The sequence below is a fragment of the Prionailurus viverrinus genome, chromosome A2 (assembly GCF_022837055.1).
Source record: "Prionailurus viverrinus isolate Anna chromosome A2, UM_Priviv_1.0, whole genome shotgun sequence".
NCBI classification, from domain to species: domain Eukaryota; kingdom Metazoa; phylum Chordata; class Mammalia; order Carnivora; family Felidae; genus Prionailurus; species Prionailurus viverrinus.
In genome coordinates this window covers 152,888,903-152,902,107 of record NC_062562.1, presented here as the reverse complement: position 1 = coordinate 152,902,107, position 13,205 = coordinate 152,888,903, and the positions used below count along the sequence as shown (strand labels likewise).

At 42.8% G+C, this 13,205-nt stretch overlaps 1 protein-coding gene across 2 annotated transcripts in view; it reads left to right on the top strand.

Moving 5' to 3' along the window:
- PTN (pleiotrophin) overlaps window positions 1-13,205 on the top strand; it is a 102,032-nt gene that overhangs the window by 74,044 nt on the left and 14,783 nt on the right. For both annotated transcript variants that reach the window (XM_047827250.1, XM_047827241.1), the window contains exons 2-4: window positions 1,868-1,983; window positions 2,869-3,042; window positions 5,543-5,704. In XM_047827250.1, the coding sequence (XP_047683206.1) occupies window positions 1,869-1,983; window positions 2,869-3,042; window positions 5,543-5,704 (451 nt within the window). In that variant the 5' untranslated portion in view covers window position 1,868. The remainder of the gene's footprint in view (window positions 1-1,867; window positions 1,984-2,868; window positions 3,043-5,542; window positions 5,705-13,205) is intronic.

Genomic DNA, 13,205 nt, shown 5'->3' with positions numbered 1-13,205 from the left:
TGTCTGCCTGTGTTAGTCATGGAAGGAAGCATCCTTTCTATTTCTGCCAGCTGGCCATGGTTCTTCAGGGGGTTCCTAAGGCTCCTGTCCTCTCCTCCCGCTGTATGTATGACAAGGCTATACAATGATCAGCCCATTGTGTGGCCAGAAAGCTCACTCGTGAACTGTGCTTTCTCAGTGGGAATTTCTGAATTTTCGCATGACTCTAATTCACAGTCTAAATGCTTCAGGTATCTGTAGATCATCGTTGAACATAAAGGCAAATTCTAACTTGGAAAGAAATACATCAAAAGTTCTGAAGGTAAAAGTTAATTTACCCTCTAAGAAAACTCCAGTGAAATCTCTCTGCGTCCAAAGTGGCGAAGTCACTGTGAGCAGGTTCTTGCACAGCCTTTGGAGAAAACAACAGAAGACCTCCACTTTGATTCACTTTGCACCTAACAACTTTACGTGATATTCAAATATATGATAATGTATAGCAGCATGGATGCACAGGGCGGTCAACTCCAGGAAGCCTTGCCAGCCAGTAAGTCTAGACTGGCTCTTCAAATCATTTGTGCCCAACGGAAGGCACAGGAAAAGTCTCAGAATCAATAGGAACGTTTCTGAGTGACCAGCAGTGAGGTACAGTTATAAAAATTTAGCGTTAGGAGGATGAACAAAGCATCTAGGATTAGATTTTAGTAAGTGATGAGGATGGGGAGTAGCTAATTAGGAGTTAAGAGTCAGTGAAAGGACCAAATGATCAAACTGTTCATTTTAATTGGTAAATGAAATACGCTTCATTCATATGATAGAGTCCCAAGTCATCGATTGAAAAAGAAATACTAATAAAGAGTAGCATTCCAATATCACAGAAAGGGAGACAGATTCACTGACAAGGATATCATCTCACAGATGATTTTGAATGAGAAATTGCAGAACAGAATGATCTCAATCCTGTGTGTGTATGTGTGTGTGTGTGTGTGTGTAGGTTTTATTGTTCACACTCAAAGAAATGTAAAAATCACTCTTCTAGAAAAACAAAATGCTCAGAGCTAATAACCATGGGTGACCATGTTGACAATTGGCTGTCACAAGTGACTTCAAGTTCCAGGGGAGCCTTTCTAATGTTATTCTGAGATTTTTGATTCATACCAAATGTGGAGAATTTCAAATTACAACCAGTGTAATCTCTTCATTAAATCCTAGAATTTAGATGACTTTTCGATTTTATGTGAGCTTGTAAGTGTGTTTGAAATGAATCAAAGTATGCTGGCTCTACCTCTGTCTTGTGCTGCACTCTTTGGTAGACCAATGAATAATGGAACAGCGATGATGAAATAATCATGGGAAACTAAAAAATAAGATATTGCTCATTATGACACATACCCATCTAAAGATAAAGGCAAACCATATACTGGCATAGATAATCCGTTAATTGTGTCCATTCAAATTACCCATGTGGACTACAACACCGTGGTTGTTTCTAGGAATCCTGCGTAGTTATGAAGAAGACTATAGTTATTGGCATTACCATATGTCACCATCAGCGAGATTAACTGCTGGAGTCTAGTCAAAAACATGCCATGAAAATTCTTTGGCTTCCGTAATTCTCGAGTCGTGCTTAGCAAATGATTGGGTGTGAAGTTCTTACGTGGAGAAGTGTTGTTATTTTTGTCAGTGGATACCTGACTAATTGCAGAAGAACACTTCGTTGACTGACGGAGGGAAAAGATAGAATTTTGCCCAAGAGCAATGATACAAATCTCCCTAAAATCTAACATCCTAGAAATGGAAAATGGAGCCCTGCAGTAAGGAGTTCCACAAGCCTTTCTCTCTGCCTTAGGTTGACACCACCTTCTTCTGTGTCTGTGTTTATTCCTAGAATGCAGTCCCAACAGTACCTGCAGCAGCGTCGAAAATTTGCAGCTGCCTTCCTGGCATTCATTTTCATTTTGGCAGCCGTGGACACGGCTGAAGCGGGGAAGAAAGAGAAACCAGGTAAGCAGTAGGGTTACGAAGGCAAGACTGTTTATGGATTAACATCCATCTGATCCAACTTCCTGGCTTTTGTCCTCCCTCCCTCCCTTCCTTCTTCCCAAGTATTTAGAAGAACCTAAGGGACACCCCCACCCCCATCGATCTCCCCTCCACCAGTCCTAAAATATAGATGATGATTATTAACATAATGATCATATTAGTAGCTACTCTGTACGGAACACTGACCAGCAAGTAGGTGTTTTATTTATGTTGCCTCTCTCCCTCAAAGAGAGTCCTGCAAGGAATTTTTGTTGTATGTTATCTTAATAAAGGGGGAAACTGAAGCTCAGAGCAGTATAGCACCTTTTCTATGTCACTTCCAGTGTCAAAAATAGCAGGCTGTAGGGCTGGGAGTCTGTTTAGGTCTGTGATCCACCTCATTCATCTTACATTATTCCATCTCTACGACAGAGAAAGGAACATTGACTTGCCTTACAAGTCATTGACTAGCCTTACAAATGGCTAATCTGACAGCCATTACTTCTAACAGAATGTTTCCTGATTTTTTCGTTTCGCTGTTTTTGACCATTCTTTACAGAAGTGTTTGCTTCTAAAAGGAGCTGTCATCAAATCACTTGTACAGTCCCTAGCACATGGTAAGAGTTCAGTTAACGTTCTGTCTCCTTCAGTTTTCCTTGTCCCTTCTCTGGATCATTCATTGAGCCAATCATCTGGCTAAGATGTATCAAGTTGCCAGTATTTACTGGACAGCGAAGAAGGAGGTAGAAAGCACAGACCTCACAACCTCACGCCCTGGAATGAGCTTTGTTAGAGGAATCAGGGTTTTCCAGGTGTTGACTGTTCTTCCTTCCTTCCTTCCTTCCTTCCTTCCTTCCTTCCTTCCAGAAAAAAAAGTGAAGAAATCTGACTGTGGAGAATGGCAGTGGAGTGTGTGCGTGCCCACCAGCGGGGACTGTGGGCTGGGCACCCGAGAGGGCACCCGGACTGGAGCTGAGTGTAAGCAAACCATGAAGACCCAGAGATGTAAGATCCCCTGCAACTGGAAAAAGCAATTTGGAGGTAAGTCCCACTCCTGTTGTCCTGTTGATTAAATCGTGTGCTCTGCGATAATGCTTGCATTTTTTCCCTCAGATATTTTTTGGGTTTTTTTTTTTTGAGGTTGACTGCTATTTATTTATCTATCTATCTATCTATCTATCTATCTATTTATTTATTTATTTTGAGTAGCACTCCCCACCTCCATCACCTGTGACAACTAAAAATGTCTCAGGTATTGCCAGATGACCCTTGGGGTCAAAACAGTCCCAGATCAAGAACCACTGCTGTACCAGTCAGGACGTAAAATATATACGCTTGACCCCTCCTAAGGGTGCATCAATCTCTCTTCTTTCTGCTTCTTCTTTGATTTCTCATTCCTTTTTCCTTCCTTCCTGCTTCTCTTGTTTATTCTCCTCCTTCTCCAGACCGCTTTCTGTGACTTTCAGGCCTCCTCTCCATTTCCATCTTTCCCCACCATCCACAGTGATTAATAGACTGACTTCTCAATTCCAGCAAGACTGTTTATAGTCACTTTTCACAGACTTTTCTCTCATTGACTATTGCCATGCTCCTGCTGGCCTCATCTGCCTATTTGGGAAGGAGTCCTTCAATACTTCCAACCTTTTTTTGTTTGTTTGTTTTAGAGATCATGAACAGGGGAGAGGGGCAGGAGGGAGAGAGGAGAGAGGACAGAGAGAGAGAGAGACACTTAAGCAGGCCCCAAGCTCAGCATGGTGCTAAAGCAGGGCTCAATCCCATGACCCTGAGATCGTGACCTGAGCCAAAATCAAGAGTCGGACGCTCAACTGACTGAGCCACCCAGGCACCTCAACACTTCCAACTTTTAAACCCACTATTGAACATCCAGATTACCTGTTTCTTCCACATTCCAGACTTTCTGTCTCTCTTGGCCATGGTAGTTCACAATGCCCCAAATGTTCTTACTCTTTGCGAAAATGTATTCTGACCTGTAAGTCAGTGAAGAAGGACAATGGGTATATTCACTGTATTTTTTTTCTTTCTCTATAACCTTTGGGGTACTTTTTATGAATGGTGGTAACTTCTATAAGGCCACTGTGAAATTCAGATACATTTGGTCTTACATATACATGGGTCCTCTAAAGACCCTACGGAAAATTTTTAAAAGTATGTCTTAAAGAACGTATACCTAGACTTTATAAAGAACTCTCAAAACTAAGAATCCAATTAGAAGGTGGGTAAAAGATAGGGGCAAACATTTTGCCATAGGCAAAATACAAGTGGCAAATAAACAACTGAAAAAAGTGTTGAACTTCTTTTCCCTGTTAGGGAAAAGGAAGTGAAAACCAGTGAGATGTCACTGTATACTACGCATCCATCAGAATAACTAAAATTACAAATAACACCAAAGGCTAGAGACGATGTTGGGAAACTAGATCACTCATACTTTGCCGATGGAAATGTAAAACGGTATAGCCACATTAAAAAAAAAAAAGGATGGTAGTCTTGTTATAAGACCAAACATCTGTTTACCATACAATGCAGGCTTCACTTTTGGCCATTTACCCTAGAAGAATGAAAACTTCCATTGCTATAAAACTCTGTACACGGATAGTAAAGAGCAGCTTTATTTATGACAGCTAAAACCTGGAAACAACCCAGGTTTCCTTCAACGGGTGAGTGCTGAAACCATAATACATTCCCATCCCACCATGGGATACTACCCGGCAATAAAGAGAAACTCACTGTTGAAACACACAACTTGGATGGACACCCAGGAAATTATGCTGCGTGAAAAAAGCCGATCTCAAAAGGTTACCTACTGTATGATTCTATTTACATAACGTGTTTGTTTGTTTGTTTGTTTAGAGTGAGAGGCAGGGCAGAGGGGAGGAGGGGGAGAGAGGAAATTTTAAGCGGGCTCCATGCTCAGTGCAGAGTCTGACAGGAGGCTCGATCCTACAACCCTGGGAACATGACCTGAGCCAATATCAAGTCGGACGCTCAACCAACTGAGCCACCCAGGCGCCCCTACGTAACGTTCTTAACATGACAAAATGATAGCCATGGAGAATGGATGAGTGATTGCCAGGGGTTAAGGAGATCGAGAAGGGAGGAAGATGCCTAGTCTAAGGCTAGGAAAGGATTCACCCGAAGGACTCCTGTGTTGGAGCTCTTTTGTATGTTAATGGTATTGATATTCACTCATATCTGCACATGTGGCCAAGTCGCAGGGAACTAAATGTGTGCACACATGCATATACACAAATAAGTGCGCGTGAAATTGGCAGGGCCTGAATAACTTTTGTGGAATGTATCCCTGTTCGTTTCCTGGTTGCGCCAGCGGGCTCTGGTTATGTAAGCTCATCACAATTGAGGGAAATTGGCTGAAGGATCTAGGGATCTTTCTATATTACTTCTTGCAACTGCATGTGAATCTACAATCCTCTCACTGCAGAAAGTGAAAAACAAAAGTGTGCCTACTTCTCTGGCACTCCTAGAGGAGCTCAAAGATTTCTGTTTGGTCCTACCCTGCCTTTAGCGGAGTGCAAATACCAGTTCCAGGCCTGGGGAGAATGTGACCTGAATACTGCCTTGAAGACCAGGACCGGAAGTCTGAAGCGAGCCCTCCACAATGCCGACTGCCAGAAGACAGTCACTATCTCCAAGCCCTGTGGCAAGCTGACTAAGCCCAAACCTCAAGGTAGGTCCCTGTCATCATGCCCTACTTGTCATAGGCGCACACACTGATGGACTCCGGCAGGATTCTCAGATGTGGAAACTCCGATTTTCGGAAGGGGGATCTTAGGCGAATTACCTTCATAGATTGAAAACACGCTGTATATGGAGTGTCACGCCAGTGCTTTTCGGCAGGCAGCTGAGTTCAAATTGGAGTCCTTTGCACAGAAGGGGAGTGGGGGCTGGGATGGGAACAGGCTCCCAGCACAAATCAACAACTTAGCAGAATGGGCCAATTAAGACAGTTGTCATATGGTGACTATATATTCCAAGCCCTAAACTGGGGCTGCCTCCTGACAAGTATGAACACATTTATGAAGATCATGAAGCAGAAAATTTAAAATCAGATCTCTCCTAGATTATGCAACATACAGAGTTTTCATGAAGTCAGCTACTTTATTTTACATTTTTCCTTTCTCCGCTGCATAAGTTGATAGGTCCTATATTTCTTATCCTTCGTTCAGAGCCTTTATTTTTTTTTTTTAGTTGGATGTTTACCACCTTACATTTATCATGGAATTTTTAAATTATGTAGAACCGTCTTCCTGTTCGCTCCCAGAAAGTTACACTCTGCTCCCATGCCGGGGAAAGTAAACCAAAACAAATATCCCAGGCGTGGTTTCGTAGAAATAGAATCCCAGCTGAGGGGGGACAAGGAGGTGTTAAACTCTCATTTCACTATGGGCTGAGCTATGCCCCTCCCCCATCAATTCAAATGTTCACGTTCTGGGGCGCCGGGGTGGCGCAGTCGGTTAAGCGTCCGACTTCAGCCAGGTCACGATCTCGCGGTCCGTGAGTTCGAGCCCCGCGTCAGGCTCTGGGCTGATGGCTCGGAGCCTGGAGCCTGTTTCCGATTCTGTGTCTCCCTCTCTCTCTGCCCCTCCCCCGTTCATGCTCTGTCTCTCTCTGTCCCAAAAATAAATAAAAAACGTTGAAAAAAAAATTAAAAAAAAAAAAAAAAATGTTCACGTTCTAACCCTCAGTACCCCAGAATGTGACCGTGTTAGGAGACCAGGCCTTTAAAGAGGTAAAGTTAAATGGAGATGTATGAGTGGGTCCCAGTCCAGTATGGCATACAGAGAAAGGAGATTAGGACACAGACACATACAGAGGGAAAACCATACAAAGACACAGGGAAGAGATGGCCATCTACGAGCCAAAGAGACACGTCTCGGAATAAATGAACACTGCTGACAGTCGATCTCCGACCTCTGGCCTGTAGAACTCTGAGAAAATAAATTTCTCTTGTCGAAGCCACCCACTCAGTGGTACGAGGCATGGCAGCCTTCACAAATAAACACAGCATGTCTCAGGGAACTCTCAACTGTCTCCTTGGCCTCTGCCCACATTTGAGCTCTAAATGGACCTGCAGATACACACTGGTCAGATTAAATGCAAGGAGACACTCAGAAAAATGAACACGAAACCCTCATAAATGAAAATAGAAGAAAAAAATGCCTCCGGAAGTCAGGATTGACTAGCTAGCTGCGAATAGGCAGAAAGGACTCATGTTATAGGCCTTTGGTCTCTGATGGAGTTGTCCATGGACATGGTTACCCACAACTGTGGGGTGGCTGGAATCTAGGATTCAGGATGCCCCCTTTCCAGGTCATGGGAATCTGTTGGTCGCGGTGAAAGGCATGATGTGGGGCTGGAGTCAGTGTCCGAGTGTGGGTGTCAGCTTTGTAAGTGTTACTTGTCTGGAGACAACTACACAGATCTGATGAAAATTGGTGGCCATATGTATCCAGTGAGACATTTCCAAAACCAGGAGAACTCAGAGATACAGTTTTCAAATTAATTTATTTGTAAGCCAGTCCGAGAGGGGCGCCTAGGTGGCTCAGGCGCTTAAGTGTCCAACTTCTGCTCAGGTCATGATCTCACAGTTCATGAGTTGGAGCCCCATGTCAGGCTCTGTGCTGATGGCTCAGAGTCTGGAGCCTGCTTCAGATTCTCTGTCTCCCTCTCTCTCTTTCTGCCCTCCCCTGTTTGTTCTGTCTCCCTCTCTCTCTCTCAAAAATAAGTAAGCATTAAAAAAAAAAAAGCCAGAGAACCCAAATACTCAGCATAAATAGAGAGTGGGAAGGAAAAGGAATTAAAGAAGTCTCCATGCTATACCACAGTGGTTCTCCATCTGGCCTGAGCATTAGAATTTTCTCAGAGAACTTATAAAAATCCCAGTGCCCAGGCATAACCCAGACCAACCAGATCAGCATCACTACCTTTGAAAATTAAGATGTTCCTAAAAAGATTTCATTATCAGCCGCAATCTAGAAATACTGCGCTAATATGAAGTTCATAGAGACCACACATAGGCATGTACACAATCTGTTCTTGTTTTTTCCTCTGGGTGAGAGAAACTTCAGTTTAATAAATACGGGAAGAAAAAATGAGAGAAGGATTAGGTGGTAGGTGGTGGTGGTGGGGGGTGCTGGGTAGATATGGAAAATGTTGAAAAGTTTGGAATAAATTGGACAAAGCGGGGACGTGATTCAGAAAGACCCTTCAGGGTATTTGGTAATTCACTAGGTGAGGACTTCTTTTGGCTGGTGGATAGTTGACCTTTTACATTTTTACATTTTCTCATCCAGTGATATGCAATGAAGGTTAAAAGTTTGGCTCAGGCTTTCACTTTGAAAACTGGCGGTAAAAATATTTCAAGTTGGTAAACATTTAATTTGTTGACATATCAAAAATTAAGGTATATGATTAGTTGAAAATGGGATTAGCCTGAGTGAGTTATATATTTCACAGTACTATGTACAGCCCAACACTGATGTGCAAAGGTGACTCGCAAATGGAAGAATACACGTTCTAGAGCATGATTTCTTCTTCCTATAATTTTAATTCCAGTTCAGTTAATATACCATGTTCTGTTAGTTTCGGGTGTACCGTATAGTGATTCAACACTTCCATACATTACCCAATGCTAATGTAATCGCACTCCTTAATCCCCATCGCCTGTGTCACCTTCCCCACACCCCCCCCAACCCCACCCCCACCCCCACCTCCACCTTCCTCTCTGGTAACCACCAGTTTGTTGCCTACATTTCAGAGTGGTTTTTGGTTTGTCTCTTTTGTTTCTTTGCTTGTTTTCTTTCTTAAAGTCCACATATAAGTGAAATCATATGGCATTTGTCTTTTCTCTGACTTCTTTTGCTTAGCATAATGCTCTCTGGCTCCATCTTGCAAATAGCAAGATTCCATTCTTTTTTTATGGCTGAAAAATAATCTGCTGTATATATTCACCACTTCTTTTTTTTTATCTACTCATCAATTGATGGACATTGGTTTGCTTCCATATCTTGGCTATTGTAGATAATGCTACTATATACACGTAGGGGTGCGTATTTCCCTTTAAACCAGTGTTTTTGTACTCTGGGTAAATACCTAGTAGTGTAATTACTGGATCAAAGGGTAATTGTATTTGTAAGTTTTTGAGGAATCTCCATATTGTTTTCCACAGTGGCTGCACCAGTTTGCATTCCCACCAAGAGTGCAAAAGGGTTCCTTCTTCAAGTCCTCGCCAACACTTGTTATTTCTTGTGTTTTTGATTTTAGCCATTCTGACAGGTGTGAAGTGATGAGGACTCATTGTGGTTTTGATTTCCACTTCCCCGAAGATGAGTGGTGTTGAGCATTTTTCATGTGTCTGTTGGCCTCTTTGGAGAGGCCAACCATGTCTTCTTTGTCTTCTTTGGAGACATGTCTGTTCATGGGTTCTGTCCATTTTTAATTGGATTATTTGTTTGTTGGGTGTTGAGGTGTGTAAGTTCCTTTTTGGATACTAACCCTTTATTGGATATGTCATTGACAAATATCTTCTGCCATTCAGTGGGTTGTCTTTTAGTCTTGTTGACTGTTTCCTTTACTGTGCAAAAGCTTTTCATTTTGATGTCGTCCCAGTAGTGTATTTTTGCTTTTGTGTCCCTTGCCTCCGGAGACATATCTAGAAAAATGTTGTTACGGCTGATGTCAGAGAAATGACTGGGCTCTCTAGAACATTATTTCTATAACTGTTCTGGTACACATCTACCAGAGTATAACTTTCAGGAGGACAGGGACCTGACCGGTTTTGTTCTCTACTGTATCCCTTTTGCCTAGAACAAGGAGTAGGACATAGTAGGTGCTGATTAAATATGTGTATAACAGATAAATGTTAGAAGCAAAAAAAAGGTTTCACACATTAAACTTACAAATGTGGAAGCTGCAGTAAAGAAGTTATTTACGTAATATTTTCATTAAGTTATACAATTATAGGGGCGCCTGGGTGGCGCAGTCGGTTAAGCGTCCGACTTCAGCCAGGTCACGATCTCGCGGTCCGTGAGTTCGAGCCCCGCGTCAGGCTCTGGGCTGATGGCTCGGAGCCTGGAGCCTGTTTCTGATTCTGTGTCTCCCTGTCTCTCTGCCTCTCCCCCATTCATGCTCTGTCTCTCTCTGTCCCAAAAATAAATAAAAAACGTTGAAAAAAATTTAAAAAAAATTTTAAAAAGTTATACAATTATAAATTATGTCCTTCCTTTCTTGAGGAAAGAATAACCCATCAGGGCTTCCTGCTATTTTAGCTCAGGACATGAACAGGAAAGAGGGAGATAGCGAACCCACTCGTTTTGAGTCAGGCACTGTGATAGGCACTTCTCATTCAGCTTCAAAGCCGTTCTGTGCAGTGCATTGTATTTATCCTACTTTAGATCTGAGAATGCACATGCCCAGAGAGGTTAAGCCACTTGCCTCACGTTTCACAGCTTCTAAGTGGTGATTCAAATTTAAAGTCAGACTGACCCCAAAGACCCAGTGCCTTTTCAACTTCACCATGCTTCCCCTGGGTATTATACATTCATTAAAACTTTGGTCATGTTAGATAAATCCCACTGTCTAGGATCATTACCTTGTCTGTTATCTGATGTAACCCTGATAGAATAAGTGAGGACAGAAAACATCAGTGATTCTTCTAAATCCACTCTGTTGTTTAGGAATAGAATCAGCTCCATGTTTCCTTCTTTTCTGACTCCATTTTCCTCCTTTGTAGCCCAGTCACTGAACTCATAGCCAGAAAGTACTTTTTTCCCACCACTGTCTTTCTCATCAAACACATCATCGGGTTCTGGTCTTTTGTCTGCTTTTTTTTCCCCATTGTTTTTTAAACATTTATTTATTTTTTGAGGGACAGAGACAGAGTACGAGCAGAGGAGGGGCTCCAGGCTCTGAACTGTCGGCACAGAGCCCGATGCTAGGGCTTGAACCCACGAACCATGAGATCATGACCTGAGCCAAAGTCAGATGCTTAACTGACTAAGCCACCCAGGAGCCCCTGTCTGCTTTTTAAAAAAAATCTGTTTGTTTCATAAAACTTGTTGGTTTGATTTCTGTCCTCTTCTGTTTTGGAAAATGGTAGTGGCTTGATATGCAAACTGTGTGACTTTCAGTGTGGAAAACATGTTCTTTAAATTTCAGAATGGAACATAAAGGTATTGGTAAGGCTGTGATTACCAGGCATTAAACTGAGGAAACTGGAGGGTATTGTTGTGACTTGATTCCTAATAAGGCCAAAAATTTACAAGACTTGCTGGGGAGAGAGGGCCCTTAGCATCGAGAAGTGGTACCTTGAACTCTAGGAAATTACTAAATATCCCACTTGGTTTGGTTAAAAATTGCCTTAGAATTCACCACACTCCAGTCTATTGGATAGAAGTGGTTCTTCCTTTTGCTATGTCGGTATCATACAAACTCCACACTCTGGCCTTGGGACAATTTCAGTGATACTAGATAAGAAGTTAGAAACTCTTATCAAAAGATTCTCTTGTGTTGGAACCCCACTTAATCCGAGGAGAGGTTTTAGTCCTCCACTTCTGTATTTTATACCCAGAAGGAGAGAGAATATCGATATTCTTATGTAGACGTAAGAATTGAAAAGTGCATGACTAGAATATGGCTTTCTTGGGGATGGGGACAGGACTGCTCTGGGGAGGTCACTGAGTGAAAGATTATAACTGGAATCTTCTGAATTGCTGTCAGAATCGGCCAGGGATAAATTGGCGAGCAATTGTGTTGGGCACTTGAGATTTTAATTTCTTAGGAAGAGAGGTTGAGAGTATTAATTACAATTACTAATTCAAGAAACCCTGTATCTGTGAGGGTTTTTAGCCGCAGCAAGATCTCTACTGTAGCTAGTTAAGCAGGAAGGGGGTTATTCAAGGGTATTATATAGCTCACTAGAATTTCCAGAAGGGCCAGAAGATTTGAGTTGGATCCAATAATATTACAGCAGAAGGCAACAGAACTAAGAGAAATGTCTAATCATGCCAAACGTGACTGATGTCGCAGAAGCCCTGCTGCTAAAATTACCCACAGTTCAGCACACGTGCTAAGAACTGAACACTGGAAACACCACCATACCTGTGCCCTCAAAACTAGTTACGTCTGCTCCTTTCTTGCCCAAGTACCCAATCTCCCCAAATTTGGCCCCTTTTTTTTCTGGTTGCTGACCGCTACCTCTAAGACTCAAAACGTGCCTGCTTGATGGAAACTGGGCCACGTATAAAATCCTCCTGCAAGGGACTCTGGGAAATAGGTCTTTAACTTTCAAAACTCTGCCTATAAGTGTGAGAAGAGCAGCTGAAGGGGTTCTCGAGTTGGTATTGAGTGAGCAGTCGGCCAGGGAGTGTGCGGGAACGTTGGGATGTGTTGAAGTACGCGACCAAACTGAACCTAACCCTTACTCGTATTGATGACATTTCTTGGAGAAGTTGCTAAGAGTATCCTCTATTGGTACAGTTATCCCACTGTAAAGAGAGTTGGGTCTCTCCTTGTTGGAACCACCAGGAGGTGTTTTTTGTCGAGTCATTACACTCTTTTCAGTTTGAACAAAATCTGCGGGGATGACTGAGCTGTGGACAAGTAATAAAAAAGTAGGAACCATGGCCAGTCTGTGCTGACAGTGCTGCTTACCTGATCAGAGCAGAGAAGCCTTCAGAGGGCAAATAACCTGTCTCTAAACCACAGTGTTTCTCAGCAGTCCCCTTGGAGAACGGGCTTACTGTAGAATTAGAAGACGGCCACCTGTGAGAGAGCTGTGGCCCTATGGGCAGACCTGTCTGTGTGAGCAGGTGCCGCCCAGTGGAGTAGGCTTCTGGTGGTTATCACTGGAATGCAGAGTCTAAGCTGAGGCTGAGTAGGGGCTTGTGCAGAAGGCTTTCATACAAGCTGAGATTTTCCTAGGGACTGCTGCAGCTGATGTGGCCTAGTGATTATCTTAGAACATTCTAGGATCTTGACCTGTTGGAATGGAAATTATTAGCTGTTACTATTTAAACAAGACACGTGAATAAAGGATATTGTGGGGTACCTGGGTGACTCAGCTAAGCGTCTGTCGATTTGGGTCATGATTTCATGGTTCGTGGGATTGAGCCCAATGTTGGGATCCAAGCCCTGCTTGGGATTCTCTGTCTCTCAAAAAAAAATGGGGG